The following is a 16745-nucleotide window of genomic DNA, read 5'->3' as shown; positions in this document are numbered from 1 at the left end:
ACATAAAGACCAATACTCCAGGCACCAATGATAGTCCAACAGCGATCCTGAGCATCCAGAATCAACAAGGATGCAGACTGGCTCATGATTCCAGTGAGCAAACACAAAGGGTAAGGGCTCGCGCACAACGCCCCCGGTCTGACGACAATACCTGGAAAAGGAATGTATAGGCTCGTTTCCCAACTTCCAACACTGTGAGCTGTCTCTCTCCCACTTTCACTGAACCGGAAACTCAAGAACAAAATGTCCTACCTGCTGGTAACAAAAACAGTCGTGAGATTGCTGTTATGGGTCACTGTGGAATTTGGATTGCACGGAGCAGCCACTAGCTACCAAGCAACCAAAAGATGACTGAACTCACTGATTATCAGCGTAACTAAGTGTGCCTCAATGCTGAATCTGAAGCACTTAATTGATCAAAGATAGTAGACTTACTAGCAAAGGTGATGTGAGATTGATCCTCTCTGACACCATCCTTTCCAATATGTTATCGACAATTTGACCCTCGGAAAATTGTAGTTCTAAGGCCAAAACAGCGATATCGATCCTCTGGCACCATCCTTTCCAATATGTTATCGACAATTTGACCCTCAGGAACTTGCAGTTCTAAGGTCAAAACAGCAATTCGGTTCCACTCTATATATTTACTCAAGGTCTCGTTACTACTTGATTGCACCCGCCAGTGCCAGTAATACTTACACTGCAGATTGTTGTTCAGATGGAGTGACAGCTTTAAACTGATCACCTGTTGATGTAACTACCTCAACTCTTTTCCCTCGCACAAAATATCAACAAACATTTGATTCGATGTCCCACTAGTTAACGGGTACAATAACTGAAGATCCTGATTATGAGGCAAAATTAACACATTCTTGTGACGCTCAAATTTAACCAAAAGCCATAAAGCTTCCTCAATGTTACTCCTGGACTCAATGGAGAAATTTATCAATTTCCCTCAATAAAATTCCCATAGGGTGTGGTAATTTACAGAAATTACTCATACCAATACACTGAGGCGAAGTAAGTGCTTGAACAGGATTATTCAAACTTGGGTATCAGAAACCTGGTCCCCATTTGAATTTGTTAATTCCTCTAAGACAAACTGATTTACAACGTCTTAAAATTTGGCTGCTTGACCTTGCTGTTGTCAGATAACTTGGACTTGTTCGTCATCCGCCTTAAGACGGCCAAGATCACTAACCCAGTTTCCCAATGGAGAAGCTGTGCTTGAAGGCAAGCGAATTGCTAACAAATGGGAGGAGCACTGTCAAGAAAATCAGTGCTCGGTTCTAAACTGGCCAACACAGCAGTGTGCTGTGCCAGGGCATCACATACCTCACTAACAGTTTCTGCGGTAACGACGAGTGGCTTATCCAATGCCGCCCTCACCCGCGCAACAAGATCGGTAACGCTTCCCTCCACAATTTGAGAGCTAATGTTACATTCATAAGTTTCTTTAACAATTTGAGCCCTAGGCAATGCTACACCTCCATAGTGAACTGTGGCCTGAAAGTCACAAATGTACTCGTAACAACAGTTTACCTTAACTATTACATCACTATATAAACACTCAAGGTGAAAGATACTTAAACATTTGCCTCTCCCCATTCCCCTTCCCACCTCTCCCCTCCTGTGCAATAAAAACCACACATTGCTGCCAGTAGACATGGCCAAATGAATACAGTAACAATTTAAAAAAAAGTAAGGCCAATGGGCCGTGGAACAGCTAGAAAATTTCAGGGAAAATATCTTTTGCCTTTTAGTAAAACACTTTATTTAAACATGACAAGATTGTTGAATTAAAAATTTCCCTGGGGTTTTAAGAAATATAATTTAAAGCAACAACCTGTTTTTTTAATTAAACAAAAAAGAAAGAAAGAAAGAAAAAGAAATGTTTCAAGCATTTAAGAGGAAAAAACACAACAAGAAAGCTGTTAAAATCTTAATGAAATTCGCCAATTCTTAGGATATATGTTAACCATCAAATGTACACCCTTTCTGCAATTTAAAGCAACAATCTTTTCTAAAAAGTTTCCAAGCATTTAGGAGGAAACAATCATTTTAAAGATCAGCCAGATATGTATTCAGGGCAAGCTTCAGTTATTTATAATTGCCACCACATTTAATAAAACCTTACAACTTTCAGTTGAACAAGAAGAAAACTTTAAAATCTTAATGAAATTAGCCAATTCTTACGAGAAAGTTAACCATCAAGCTTACACTTTTTCAGCAATTTAAACCAACCACTTTTTCTAAAAGGGTCCCAAGCATTTAGGGAGAAAACAATTATTTTAGGGACTGGTCACATTTACATTCAGAGCAAACTTCAGTTACGAGGGGCGTTTGAAAAGTTCATGCAAAGTCTGAGAGATGGCACCACCGGCCTGTATCGAGGTCATGTTTAGTTAATAGCATCTTTGGAAAGAACGCACACCATGTTTCAGCCATATTGCTCTATTTGTTTGTGTTTGGCATTTGTGTAAATCAAGGAGTCGAGTTTTGTGTTTGGCATTTGTGTAAATCAAGGAGTCGAGTGATTGTCAAAAAATGGATGAAAAAGGATTTCGTGTAGTGATTAAACATTACTTTATAAAAGGCAAAACGCTTCAGGAGACTAAAGAGAAGCGTGATAAACATTACGGTAACTCGACACCTTCGATTAGAACAGTTTATAAGTGGTTTCAACATTTTCGGAATGGTCATATGGGCACAAGTGATGCTGAACGTTCTGGACGCCCTGTGGAGGTTATGACTCCAGAAATCATTGATAAAAGCCATGATATGGTGATGGATGACAGAAGAGTTAAGGTGAGTGAGATTGCTAGTGCTGTGGGCATCTCGAATGAATGGGTACATAATATTTTGCATAAACATTCAGACATAAGAAAACTATCCACAAAACGGGTTCCGCGATTGCTCATGCTTGACCAAAAATGGAATCGTGTGAAGTGTTGCAAGGATGGTTTGCGGCTGTTCAGGAAGAATCTGCAGGACTTAGTGTCGTTTCGTCACTGTGGATGAAACATGGATACATTATGATACTCTGAGACCAAACAGCAATCTAAACAATGGGTTGCCAAGGAAGAATCTGCACTAAAAAAGGTGAAGACCATTCCTTCAGCCGGAAAGGTTATTGTGCCTGTCTTAGGATTCGCAAGGGATAATCCTCGTCGACTATCTGGGGAGGGATAAAACTATTACAGGTGCATATTGTTCATCATTATTGGACCATCTGAAAACTGAGCTGCAAGAAAAACGCTGCCTATTGGACCGCAAAAAAGTCCTTTTCTATCATGACAATGCACCAGCACACACCTCAGCAGTTGTGGTCTCAAAATTATTGGAAATAGGATTCCAACTCTTTTCACCCCCCCCCCCCCCCCCCCCCCCTCCAAATTTTCCAGACTTCTATTTGTTCCCCAATTTATAGAAATGACTGGCGGGTCAAAGATTTTATTCAAACGAGGAGGTGATTGCAGCAACTAATAGCTATTTTGCAGACTTGGACAGTTCCTATTATTCGGAAGGGATCAACAAATTAGAACACCGTTGGACAAAGAGTATAAGCCTAAAAGGAGACAATGTCGAAAAATAAAAAAGATTTACCCCAAACATGTAAGTAGTTGTTATATTTGCATCGACTTTTCAAATACTTAATAAAATCTTACAAATTTCAATTAAACAAGAAGAAAATGATTAAAATCTTAATGATTTGAGAAAAGCAGGAGAACAAATTTGAGAGCCCTGGCCAAGGTACATCAAGGCAAGCCTTTAACTACATATAATGCTTCACTTAACTCTTGATTCAGTGAGCCAGCTGCTGATCCACCATCCCTCAGTTGTTGCAGGTGTGGGTGTCCTTCCACCCCATCAGATCAGTGGCGTCTTCTACAAGACGTGGCCCTCACATCAGCTAGACTAGAACACCATAAGGCGTGTGTTAATGGCCGGTTCCATACCACTGGTTGAGAAGTAGTTTCAATAAACACACACAGGAGATAAATAAAAGTCCAGTGCGAAACAGCACAGTGAGCCTGTAAAACCACAGTAAATTTGGAAAAGTCAGGCTTCCAGGGGTTCAAAGAGAACAGGCAGAAACTAAAGCCCACAACTCAATGCGGCCGAATCGAACCAAAATACCACAGAGATGTTAGTGAAACTAAGAACGACTGAAAAGGCAATCCCTCAACTTAGGTCAGCTCAAAGAAGCCAGCTACTTATACAGTCCATGGGTGGATTTAACAACCACACAGCCCAATAATATGCTGTTCAAATTAAATGTCATTCTCAGCAGCAATTCTCTTTCTACAGCATTTTGAAACTGGATCTGTAATTATGGACTCCATGCACTAAGACATCATGGAATAACTGGTGTAGTTTTAGAGGGAGCAATTGGGGGGGGGGGGGGGGAGTGGGGGTGGGGAGGGGGGGGGGAGGGGTAAACAGTGTAGGGGAAGACAAAGACTGGAATATATCTGACAAATAATGGAGAATATTGGGCATAAGTGCTACTGTAAAATTAAGTTGGAGGGGGATGTTAGGCTAGGAAGACGGGTTTCTCGGCTAGATGAGGAGGTAATGTTGACCTGCACAGGACTGTGCAAGATCTTTGGGATACTGGAAGAGTGCTACTCACGACTGAAGATGTGGCAGCCATAGGCAGTCAGGCTGTATGAGAGAGATCTTTTTGTGTGGAACTGTTGAAATGATGACATTGTTGGGATTAGTGGCATCCGTGTGAACAGAGATTCTTACGAAGTTGGAAGTCAACATCCAGGAAGATGGCATGATGAGGACCAGGTGAACTTTCTGGGAGAGCGAGTGTTGTTATTCTGGAAGAATAAGGAGGGGATGTGGGATGTGTGTGACTTAAATGCAGATCATAAATATTTCATTACTGAATCTGGACCAGTTTTAAGTTTATAGTTAATGAAGAACAGTTTTGTAGATGACCTATGAAGATTTTGAAATAGGTGTTTGTGTTCCCAGCATAGTGAGTTTTTGGGTGTAGTTCACTCTTGAATAGTAGGAAGGAAGTGGCAACAGTTGAAATCAGTCAATCACTGGGTGAAGTAGTTTTCAGTGCTAGCAGGACCACAGGTATTACATTTAGCTGGTGCAGAGAAAGTTGCCATTAACAACAAAAAGATGATTACTATATAATAAAGGTACAGGAAGTGTGTAGAGCTGGTGCAGGAAAGTAGTTCACGTTTTTTAGATAGATAGTCTTCAGGTAATGGTTTGAAAATGTAGGATATAGATTCTTTCAGTAGAAGTGCAGGAACCAGCCACAGTATGGTATCCCCCATGTTTGGGAAGCATAACAGGAGAGGGACATGGGGGGGGGGGGGGAGACAGAGAGAGAGAGAGAGAGAGAGAGAGAGAGAGAGAGAGAGAGAGAGAGAGATTAAACATAATCTGGACTTCTGATTGGAACGTCTCTTGAACATAATCAAATTTAGACTTGTGGATGTTTGAGGAAGTATGCATATCACACAATATTGCACACAGGATTCTGAATGAAGAAGCTGAGGTTGTGATGGATGGCATATTTGTTGATTGACATCACAGATGCACATGGAAGAACTTTTCAATTTTGAGTTTGTAAACATTATGTAGATCTTAAGTATAATGCAAAGTCTCCCGATATTCGTATGGGACAGTAGACAAAATGTGAAGCCACCATTACACTTTGGGAGACACAATTAAAGTCAAAACAATGCGTTTATGTATATGAAACTTTGCAAAAATGGCAAATGCAGTTGTGTTGATATGAAATGAAGTGTTGACTAACTCTCTTTCTTTCTCAAAGTATATCATTGTGGTTGACTGCATAGGCAAGTGTAGAAAAGTGACTGTCTCTCATTATCCAAAATAATTGAACTGTTGGCATAGGAATTGAAGCAGAAGTTTCCAGCATTTTGGTTCAATGACACAAATACATGTGTCTCAAACCTTTTGGGTCAAATCAAAACAGCAGGTAGTGGGACCACAAACGATTATATTAAGATAGGGGACCAGTGGTCAGAAATGCATATTTATTGTGTTATGGGTGTAAACAGTGTACACTGCAAGAAACAAGGTAGCACGTAGTAATTGTTCAAAGCAACGACCACCAGTCTGCGGATGTACTGCAACAGTGCTTGCGGTTCCACTGCTTGCTCACAAAGATTCTGGGTGTCTGTTGTATACTGAAAAAGGCAGCGGATTATAAAACAATGTACAACCCTGACCAGCAAACAGACATACTGTACACAATTTAGATCATAGCACATGCATCATGTGATAACCACTTGCATCACACCAGTGCTTTAACCTCTGTTGCATGCACAACACTATCCCTAGTGTCAGTCGTCCATCTCATCAGACAGCTTGTGATGTGTCCATGGTGTGTTGGTATGTACAGTGCAATGTTACTTGTCACATGAGGTGGCAGGCATTCATTTGGGAAGTATGGTGCAACAAGATGTAGTGCCCACAAAGTGGCACAAATGCACAGAGAAAATTTTCCAAACAGGCATTGTCCTAATTGGAAGACGTTTATCTCCATGGATACCAACTTACAAGAGGAGTCATTCAACCACATAGAACCATCAAGGATCCCGCCAAGAAAATGTGAGAACACCAGATTTTGAGGAAATGTTGTTGAATCGAGTTTTCAGCTACCCAGAAATAAGCAGCCATCAAGCTACCCGTGAAGGCTATAGTGTGGAGAGTACTGTTGGAACACCCCTATCATAAAGAACATGTGCAAGCACTGGGATCAAAGGATTTTGAACCACACATTCATGTCTGTCAATGGATTATCCACTGTACTGCTATAGTGCTGAACTTCGTAACAGTTTGTGTTGTTCGCAGGTGAGGTCTCATTCATCTGGACGGACATCATCCAAGATCACCTAATAGGACCTTATTTGCTGCCTCCCTGTTTGACTAATTCACATTACTTGGGGTTTCTGTTGGATGTGCTGCCACAGTTCTTGGAGACTGTATTCCTTGTTGTTGACTAAAGGATGTGCTTTCAGCATGAAGATGCATCGGCCAGTTTCAGTGTTTATGTCCATGAGCGCCTAAATGACATGTACCCTCATCGCTGGATTGGAAGGGGAGATCTTGTCTCATGACCAAGGCAGTCATTGAATCTCACAACTCTGGACTTTTTCCTCTAGGGTTACATCAAGATGTTGGTGCATGAAACACAAGTAAAAAAGGATGAAGACCTGCTTGCTAGGGTCCAAGCTGCCTGTCTCCTTGTACAACAGACACCAGGGATTTGAGAGAGAGTGGCAGAACTTCATGCGTCATTGCCATGTGTACATCAAGCCTGCCATTTGTCACTTTGAACAGTTACTAAGAGCCATATTGCTGTTATGCGGTGGTTGCCGTGTATGTCTCTAACACAATTAAATATGCGTTTTCGACCACTTCTTACCTATCTCAATATAATCAGTTGTGGTACCACTACCAGCTGCTTCAATTTGACCCAGAAGGTTTGAACCACCTGTATACCATCTAGAACTGAACTGTTCCCTACCCAGTATTTTACCCAGTTTTGGCTCCACATAAATTCAGTTTTTCCGAATCTCATAACATTGCTTAGAAGGATGAGATTATAACTTAGTGAAGAGAGTATCTTTGCTGCAAGGAACAAATGCATTGATCAGAGTGAAGAATATGTTGAGAAATAAATTTTCAATTTGCCTAAAGAAATTTTTATTTTTCCGCATCATGGGATACAGTACCCTACAGGTGTAATACATTGTGAAGATGGCTTGTGGACAACAAAGACCTCTGTGATTGTGTTTGGAGGACTCAGTTTGTAAACTTATGCTCTTGCACTGAGGAGTTATACCTCCCTCTGACTATGACTATGTCAGAACAATGCCAAGTGTGGGATTGCTGTGGCCTTCTCCACCAGACATCAAGGCACCTAGAGTATCAGCAACCAAACTGACAGCCTGCAGCCGCAGCTTGCCCACTTCGCAGGCACACAGAAGCACTACCCAACTGACAGGCAGTATTGATGAATGGCCACAACAAAAACAACAACAACACATCAGACACCAGCGGTCACCAGGGGCCACTACCGGCCCACATAAACATAAGGAAGAGGTCGCTGCAGATCCCGGAACTATTTTCACACATCAAACCACGTGATGGAAAATAGGTCCGAGGTACTCATCCGCCGAAGCGCTATAAAGTCCGGAGCTCGGCCGCACATTGGCAGTTCATCAACTGCCAGCAGACGTGGATAGCTGCCGCCCCGGCAGCCTGGCTTGGATCTTCTCACTGGTCTCTGGATTAGGCTTGGTATATCGGAGAAGTCTCTGGCGGAGACTAGTAGGAAATTATTTCCTTTGTTTTCTATATTATTCTTGTATGTAGTTGTGATTTGAAGACAGATTGCTGTTTTGTGTTGGTATTACACTTGGAGAATTTGTTTTGGTTAATTGAACAGTCCATTAAATTTTTTTTTGGACTTTGTTCGTTAGTTTCTTGTGCTTTTGCAGACATAACAGGGACAATTATGTTTTTTAATGTCACATACTATTTCACAGCCGTCCCTTGTTATGAGAGTTTAAAACAGTGACTGTAAACATTTATGTGCCACTAAGGATAAGGGTGTGCTCTATGAACTTACCACTACAAGAGGCAGTAGAGCATGAGACTCTCACTGATCATGCAGTTAAACTCCCTAGCCACCTTCTCTCATTGGACTTCAGGACCCACAATGAAAACAGTTTAATTCTGGTGTAAGAGAGTATAGATATAAGGGGCTTTTGAAAAGAAACAAGCCAGAGGCATAATTACAGAAACCAGTACGTGTATGTTAGAAGTATTGACCCTGACTGTTAAGACACTTGTCCCACTGTGACACAAGTTAGTGAATGGCTGTCTCATAAAATTCCCGGGGCTGCGATGTTAACCAGTTCCGCATGTATAGATGGACATTGTCCGAAGTGAATTGTTTGTCCCTTTTGCTGAGGTTCTTCTTTGACCAAAATGCCCCCCTTCTGATTCATTTCCTGCAGCACAGGACAACAGTGAATAGTCAGCGTTACTCGCAAACCTTGACCACCCTTTGCCAAGCGATCAAATCAAAATGGCCAGGCAGTCTCACCCATGGGGTCATTCTGCTTCACGACAATGCCAAGCCTCACAGGGCCAACACAGTTGTGGGACTCCTGCAGAAATTCAAATGGGAGGTTCTCGGCCAACCTCCATACAATCCGGGCCTTTCCCCCTGTGATTATTCCATTTGTAGTCCCCTTAAAAAGGCTCTGAGGGGCAAACGATTCACCTTGGACAACAATGTCATGCTGTAGGTGCGGAACTGGTTAACATCGCAGCCCTGGAAATTTTATGAGTCAGCCTTTCACTGCCTTATGTCACAATGGGACAGGTGTCTCAACAGCTAGGGTCAATACTTCTAACATACAGGTATTGGTTTCTGTAATTATGCCTCCGGCTCATTTCTTTTTGTATAACCCTTATAGAAGTGTGTGAATGTGATTTTTAGCTATGTTTTAATTTATGTATATAATATAATTTAACAACATTTGTATTGGATTTATTAAGAGTGTTAAAAGCCTCACTGTTAAAAACCTCACCTCTGCATGCTTGTCTACAAAGGGGTGCTGCAGTTAACTGATTTTTTTCAGGAGGTATCAAAGTTTTCACTTTGAAACCTCTGTTGGGAAATATATATTTGATTTGGAGTAATAATATAAACAAATGAACATGCGTCAAGTACTAACATAAATTTTAGTTCTGATTTAATTTTCAACTTTAGATTCGTATTGCAGTTGGATTCTTTATTGTGTGTTAAACTTCATATTAAACTTGGCTGCCTTTTTTGGAAGGACCTCTCCATGTTTTGTTATCATAGTATGGTGTCTTGTAAAAAAACCTCTGTATATAGGACATTTTATAGTGTACTCGTATAATGTTAATCCCTTATATTCCATTTACATATGTAAAGTGTAGACAATTTTAAATTACAGCAGACTTTTTCCGTCTTTTTTCAGATAATGATACAAGGAATTGTGAGTCTCTTTGTGACATTATATGGTGTCTTACATATAGCTGGAGACTTTAAGGAAATAAGAGCCACAGTTGATCTGGAGAATAAATCTTGGGAAACTCTGAGAAATATACCTTCATTTTATGTGTTTAGTCACAGAGGAAAAGCTTTGTCACCAAATTATGTGCCACCAATACAAAAATCTGCACTTGAAGAGCCACAGTCATGATATTAGAAATGGGTATATTTTAAAAGTGAAGGAAAATATGTGGTTTGCACATTTGTCTTTCGCTATTTCAGTAACTAATCATTATCCATTCCTTTTTCATCTGCAGAATAATATCTGACAAACTTTTTGTTAAATATGTTCACAATACTATTCAGTTAACATTTGATTTCAGAGTATTTTAACATCACGTTCAAGAAAGTTGAATTGAGGAGCGCACATAAATTTGCAGTGTTGAATAGCATTTATTGAGTTGCTATAATTAATGTAGTAGACCTTTGAAGTTTATACTTTATTAGTTATTCTCATATATTGAGTTGTGTGTAGCATAAGATTTTGAATCCTGGCAATCTTGCTGCAGGTAGAGAGAAACCAACATGCTGCAAATAAACTTTTTGGAAGTGAAAGAAAAGATAGTGTTGTAAAAGATTATTCATTATCTGTATTCCTGCATTCATAATAAGTATGAAAGCAGGCATTTTAGAAACAGCAGCAATGGTGCAATGAAAATGATTTCGTTCAGAGTTACTTAATGCTAGGAGAGGTGTTTAGGAATGGGAAAACACACACACACACACACACACACACACACACACCTCAGGTCATCACCATCTGTACAAGCAAACTCTGTATGAAATAAAGCAAAATATGCCAGGCAAGAAGTGCGTCACAGAAAAATTGTGAATCTACAAATAGTTATCAAAAGGTCAAATATCAGTGAGGTTTGTTGATGTCTTATTTGAGCTATGAGATAATGTTTTATTAACATTTTACTTATCTGTTGGAATTAAAATGTTGTATTATATGACAAAGAGACTAGTAAAAACAATAAATTATTTTCCTTCTTTCCCTAAACTATTCAAAATGTGTATTGTTATTGATTTGAATACATCTGTATGCAACAGCTGAACGGATTGTAACTAAGATACAGTGTTTCTTTATTCTGTAGCAATCTCTGACTTTGATTCAAAACTCCTAACCACAACTTATCTTCCGGGGGCATCTACTGAATGAAAGTATTGACCAGCAATTGAATGGTACACCTCTCCAAGTTTCAATTCATAATACAAGCTGTGGTGTTGTTGCAGAGTGCACCACCAGGGAGCAGGGATATAATACCATGTAGACAAGTCATCTGCTGCATATTGTCACATTGAATTAGTTGTGCTTGTGTATCGACCACTAAGTACCACCAAGTAGGTAGCAGTGAATTGAGTGAATTACATGCATGTGCTCTTATGCCCATATTGATTTATGCCACATCATAAATTGTACCCATACTGAACACCTGCAGTTTGAGTTAAAAACTAGGAGACGTGTTGTATCCAGAGAAATGTGTTTATTTTGTCTATGTCTTGTAGTTTTCACGCAGTCTTCTACTTGGAGGTACTTGTGAATAACTCTGTAGTCTTTAATGTAAAAGGCTGATTTTCTTACAATTAATATTCCACTGGCAGTACCATCACAGCTGAATTAATCTTTCAAGACAGTCTGGTTGCTAGGTTCAAGTTTTGTTTTATTCATAAGCAACAGTAATGCAAAATAACTGAAGTTGATAAATGTAAAATTAGCTCTCATAAAAACACATGCACGTGTGCAAACATATGGTACTGATCACAACTTTTATATTAAAAACAAAGATTCCAAGACTTACCAAGCGGGAAAGCACCGGTAGACAGGCACAGTAAAATAACACACAAACACACACACACACAAAATTTCAAATTTTCGCAACCGGTGGTTGCTTCGTCAGGAAAGAGGGAAGGAGAAGGAAAGATGAAAGGATGTAGGTTTTAAGGGAGAGGGTAAGGAGTCATTCCAATCCCGGGAGCGGAAAGACTGATACACTACATAGATTAAGTTTTTATCTCATGTTAATGTGTACCTTGGCTTATTCAATTTCCCTTTTTTATGGTATACAGGTTTGGACACGGATGTATTTTATGACAAGGAACATTATTCTTCTTTTATTGTAAATGGGTTGCATAAGACAATGCAAAACACTTGATGGCCTTGCATTTATCCCAGTATTCTGCCATGCAGAAAGATTGTGTGTGTTTGTGGTGCTCCATCCATGTCTTCTGTTTGGTCCTTTAAATTTAGTGATTAAAGTTCCTTAATATCTTTTACTGTTTGTTTGTACCAGTTGATTCTATTACTTTTATTTTTTGAGAATGTGTGAATTTGATGGATTAGCTTGTATGGGTTTATTCCTTTTGTGTGCTCCACATTTTGGATTCATTGTGTACACATTGTGACTGTGATTTTTAAGGACGTTCCTATAGATTTCTATGTTGACTTTGTAGATATATTTCCTCTCTCATTCCTTTTTTCATAATTTTACATTCTTTTACTTATAATTGTTGTTTTAACATTTGTACTAGAGAGTGTGTGTCTGATACCTAGAGTGCTCCTGATTTTGTCATTGTTGTATAATGGTGGATTTCACACTTATAAAGAAAGTACTTTTGTTAACTGAAATGTAGTTCCTATTTTGTGAAGTGTGGATTCTGTGGCCTTCTTTTTGTTATAATTTACAGCAATCCATTCACCTATGTGCTTAAACTGTTTGACATGGAATACTTGGTGCTCTGGTCTTGCGGTAGCGTTCTAGTTTCCCCATGCATGGGGTCCTGGGTTCGATTCCCGGTGGGGTCTTCCTGCCTCGAGATGACTGGGTGTTGTTGTGTCGTCTTCATCATCATCATTCATCCACATTACGGTTGGAGGAAGACAATGGAAAACCACCTTCACTAGGATCTTGCCTGGTACAGCGGTGCGGGTCTCCTGCATTGTCCTCTACGCTCCTCGGAGTATGGGACTTCATCATCATCACTTGATGCTAATCTGGTGCTGTTTTTATATCAGTCATGAGATTCCCCCTGAATTAAATTTATACTCGCAAGTTTACCTACTTCTTACTGCAGTATTTAACAGTTCTTTTTAAAATATGTATATCAGTGATGTCTTTGGCAGTTAATGCTGTGTCATCTGCAAAAGCTAGGCAGTCTAATTCAACACCTTGGAGTTTAAGTCGCAGTTGGTGTGTTGATGCAACTGCTCTTTTCTAATCTCTAAAACAATTTTCAGGAACATAGCTGAGTAGTAATAGGGACAGACCAAACCATGACTGTACATCTGTGTCTATTTTAAATTTCCAGTTAATATCTGTTCTTCTGATTCTGTCTGTGTGAGTGATTCCTTTATAATGTTTTTTTGTTTTCTGTACTAATCCAGTGTCAGCTATTACTGTAAAGAGAAAAATGTTTACAAACTGACATGGCTCATTGAGTATACAACAAGGATCAGCAATCACATAGGAACAGGGGATCTCAAAGGTCATCTGGGTCTACTAAATGCCATCGCAGTTATTTAATCGCATGCTACAAATTAATGCCCATTACCGGAGATGCTCAAAGTTCTATCTAGATGCATGGAGAAAAGAAACACTTGACATTGACACTGCATTGAACGATGCACCCTTTCAGAGATACCTGGTATATTTCAAACACATCCTGCTGCCCATTAGGTCCTCCGGTGATATAACAGGTGGCTCATACACAAGGACCTTCAGATACCCCCAAAGAAAAAAATCGAATGGAGACAGATCGGGTGATTGTAGTGGCCATGCAACTGGCCTAATGTGGCCAGGAAAGGTTGCCTGCAGATGCGCCCTCACTTGTCTGCTGAAGTGCGCAGGGGTTCCATCATGCTGAAATCAAATGCAACAATGAATGGACATGGGAATATCATTCAGCATGTCTGGCAGAACTCTTGCAGGAATACGAGATATGTATGACTATCAAGTTGGTCCGAGAGAATAAATGGCCCAGTTAAACAGTCTCCAATGATGCCAGCCCATACATGACCATAATGCCCTCTAGTGGTATTTGTTACTCCTGGTTCCTATGTGATTACCGATCCCTGCTGTATGCCTGATGTGCCATGTCAGTCTGTAAATATTTTTCTGAATCACCCTGTATATGTGCTGAATCATCTAAAACTTGCACCAAAAGTACTGCAGAAAGGAAAGTGCTATTGATGTTCAGTTTCCACAGAATGGATTGGAGTAAGGGTCTCATAATGTTAGCCAATAAACAGATTGCAATATTACTTAAAAGGTGTATTTTTTGTGCACATGTACACTTTTTTAAGTAGAACAATGCCTCTTGACATTAACAGACTAAAAGTGGGGTAAAATAGAATGTCAGTGGTGTTTGTTGCAGGATTCTAATGCCAGTTGTTTACGAGATATATTTGGAAAATTCCCCACACCCAAACTTATACAATACCTGTGATAGTACCCTCTGAAGAACAACCAGGTGCATACACTAGTTATGTGGATTCTGTTCAGCAATGAGACAATTGACCCTCATCAGTTGTGTTCAAAATGACCACCAACAGTAGCAATTCACACTTACAGTCTGTTATGGAACAACTGCTGCTTACATGCTAGCATATCAGTGGGGATGTCTCAGCAGGCTGTAGTAATTCATTATGGCATATCATTGGGTGTAGTTGGTATATCCTTGCAAATAGCCTCTTTCAGATTTCCCCACAGAAAAAAGTTTACAGGCCTCAAATTCAGGGATTGGGATGGCCAAGGTACAGCTCCTCTGCATCCAATCCAATGATTTGGAAACAATCACTGTGCACTAAAGGCTGGACAGCCATCATGTTCGTACCACAGGTTCCTCCTAGTCTGCTGACGAAATTCTTCTAGCATCTATGGAAGGATGGTCTGTTAGGAGGCTGTGATACTGGTGCACATTCAGTGTTAAGTCTATGAAAAATGGGCCTATGAGCTGGTGGTTCACTGTCCCACACTATATGTTTATACCCCATGGACACTGACATTCCACTTGATAAGGCCAACGGGAATTGTCAACAGACTGATAGTGCATGTTTCGGCAGTTTACCTGGTCATGATTGGTAATTGTGGCTTTATCACTAAACAAGAAACATGATATATCTGGAGTATCCTGTTTTAATGCCCATGTGCAGATGCTAACATGATTCTCATGATAGTTTCAATGGAGCCGTTGATGAAGAGAGATGTGATAGGGATGGAACCCATGTCAATGGAGAATGTGTAAGACACTTGCCTGACTCATGCCATTTACTCGTGGGATTGTGGGGGAGCTAATGTGTTGATCAACTGCAACAGCAGTAAGAACATTAATTTCCCCCTTTTCTGTCATCACTTGTTTCCTTCTGTTATGTTGTCTAGATGTTACACTACCACCTTCATGTACCTGTTCAAAGAGTTTGATAAATAATTACTGAGATGGTTAACATCTGTTGTGATATCTTGCTGCATACATTGATTGAAGAAAAACCATCAGGCAAAAATCGAAAATTCAGGATGGAATGTAACAATATTATGAAAAGGAAAGTTGCTACACAGACTCAAACAAAGACAAATGTTGAACTCTGCCTAACTCATTTCACTCCTCCATCCAACCATATCACCCCTTGTTAACTTTCTAGAATTTCCTAACCTCTAACCTTGCCTCACTATCATTCCCCAAATCTCTCAACATGTAAACTAACCTTACATCTCTGGAAGAACCACAGTCCACCACCTAAAAACTGATCCTGATGTTATAATCCTACCTGCAGACAAAGGCTCCACCACTGTTGTTTTGAACTGCAAGGATTACCTGGTAGAAGAACTCCACCAGCTGTCAGATACTTCCACCTACAAACCTTGCCACAGTGACCCCATTCCAGAAATCCAGCAGGATCTCCAGTCACTCCTCAGATCCTTAAGCCCATTCCAGAACCTCTCCCTGGGGTACATCTCTCTGCTCACACCTACCTCTCCCTAAAATCTTACCTTCTACATGCTCCCTGCAATCTTACCTTCTACATGATTCATAAGTCCATCAACCCAACCACACTGGACATACCATTACAGCTGGTTACTGTGCCCCCATTGAGAGAATCTCTGCTCTCGTACACTAACACCTTCAACCTATTACCCAGAACCCACCCTCCTATATAAGAGATACCAACCATTTCCTCCACCCACTCTCCAAAGCTCCTGTCCCTTTACTACACGGTGCTCTGTTTGTCACTATTGATGCCACCTCCATTTACACTAACATCCCTAATGTCCATGGCTAGAGGCACCTGTTTGTGGTGAAAATTTTTGCCCGATTTCGTCAGTTTTAAAAAGTTATTTCGGTATATTTTTTGCTAGATCTTTTTTTTCCATTTTGTCAATAATTTCGCTAAATTTTATTTCCACTTTTCAGCAGTAAAAGGTAAAGGAAATACATTTATGGCACATTTGCAGAGAAAAATCTTTTATTTTAGATAAATTAAAAAAGCACAAAAATTATAATTCTTATTTAAACACAAATACCAAATCATGAAAGTTTGGAAAACATTTATCCTGTCCTAGTCTATGTACACAACACACAAGTCAGTCTGAGAATGACAAGAATACCATGACTTCCATATTAATGGCAGTCAGAGCTGTTCTGTCAG

The 16745-nt window shown here is 40.0% G+C and overlaps 1 protein-coding gene across 1 annotated transcript in view; it reads left to right on the top strand.

Moving 5' to 3' along the window:
• LOC126336527 (ER membrane protein complex subunit 5) overlaps nt 1-10846 on the top strand; it is a 57854-nt gene extending 47008 nt beyond the window's left edge. The window contains exon 3 of the mRNA XM_050000322.1: nt 10029-10846. Coding sequence (XP_049856279.1) covers nt 10029-10253 — 225 coding nt within the window. The 3' untranslated portion in view covers nt 10254-10846. The remainder of the gene's footprint in view (nt 1-10028) is intronic.
• The last annotated feature ends 5899 nt before the right edge of the window (nt 10847-16745 follow it).

The sequence above is a fragment of the Schistocerca gregaria genome, chromosome 2, assembly GCF_023897955.1.
Source record: "Schistocerca gregaria isolate iqSchGreg1 chromosome 2, iqSchGreg1.2, whole genome shotgun sequence".
Lineage (NCBI taxonomy): Eukaryota > Metazoa > Arthropoda > Insecta > Orthoptera > Acrididae > Schistocerca > Schistocerca gregaria.
This window is presented reverse-complemented; position numbering and strand designations above follow the sequence as displayed.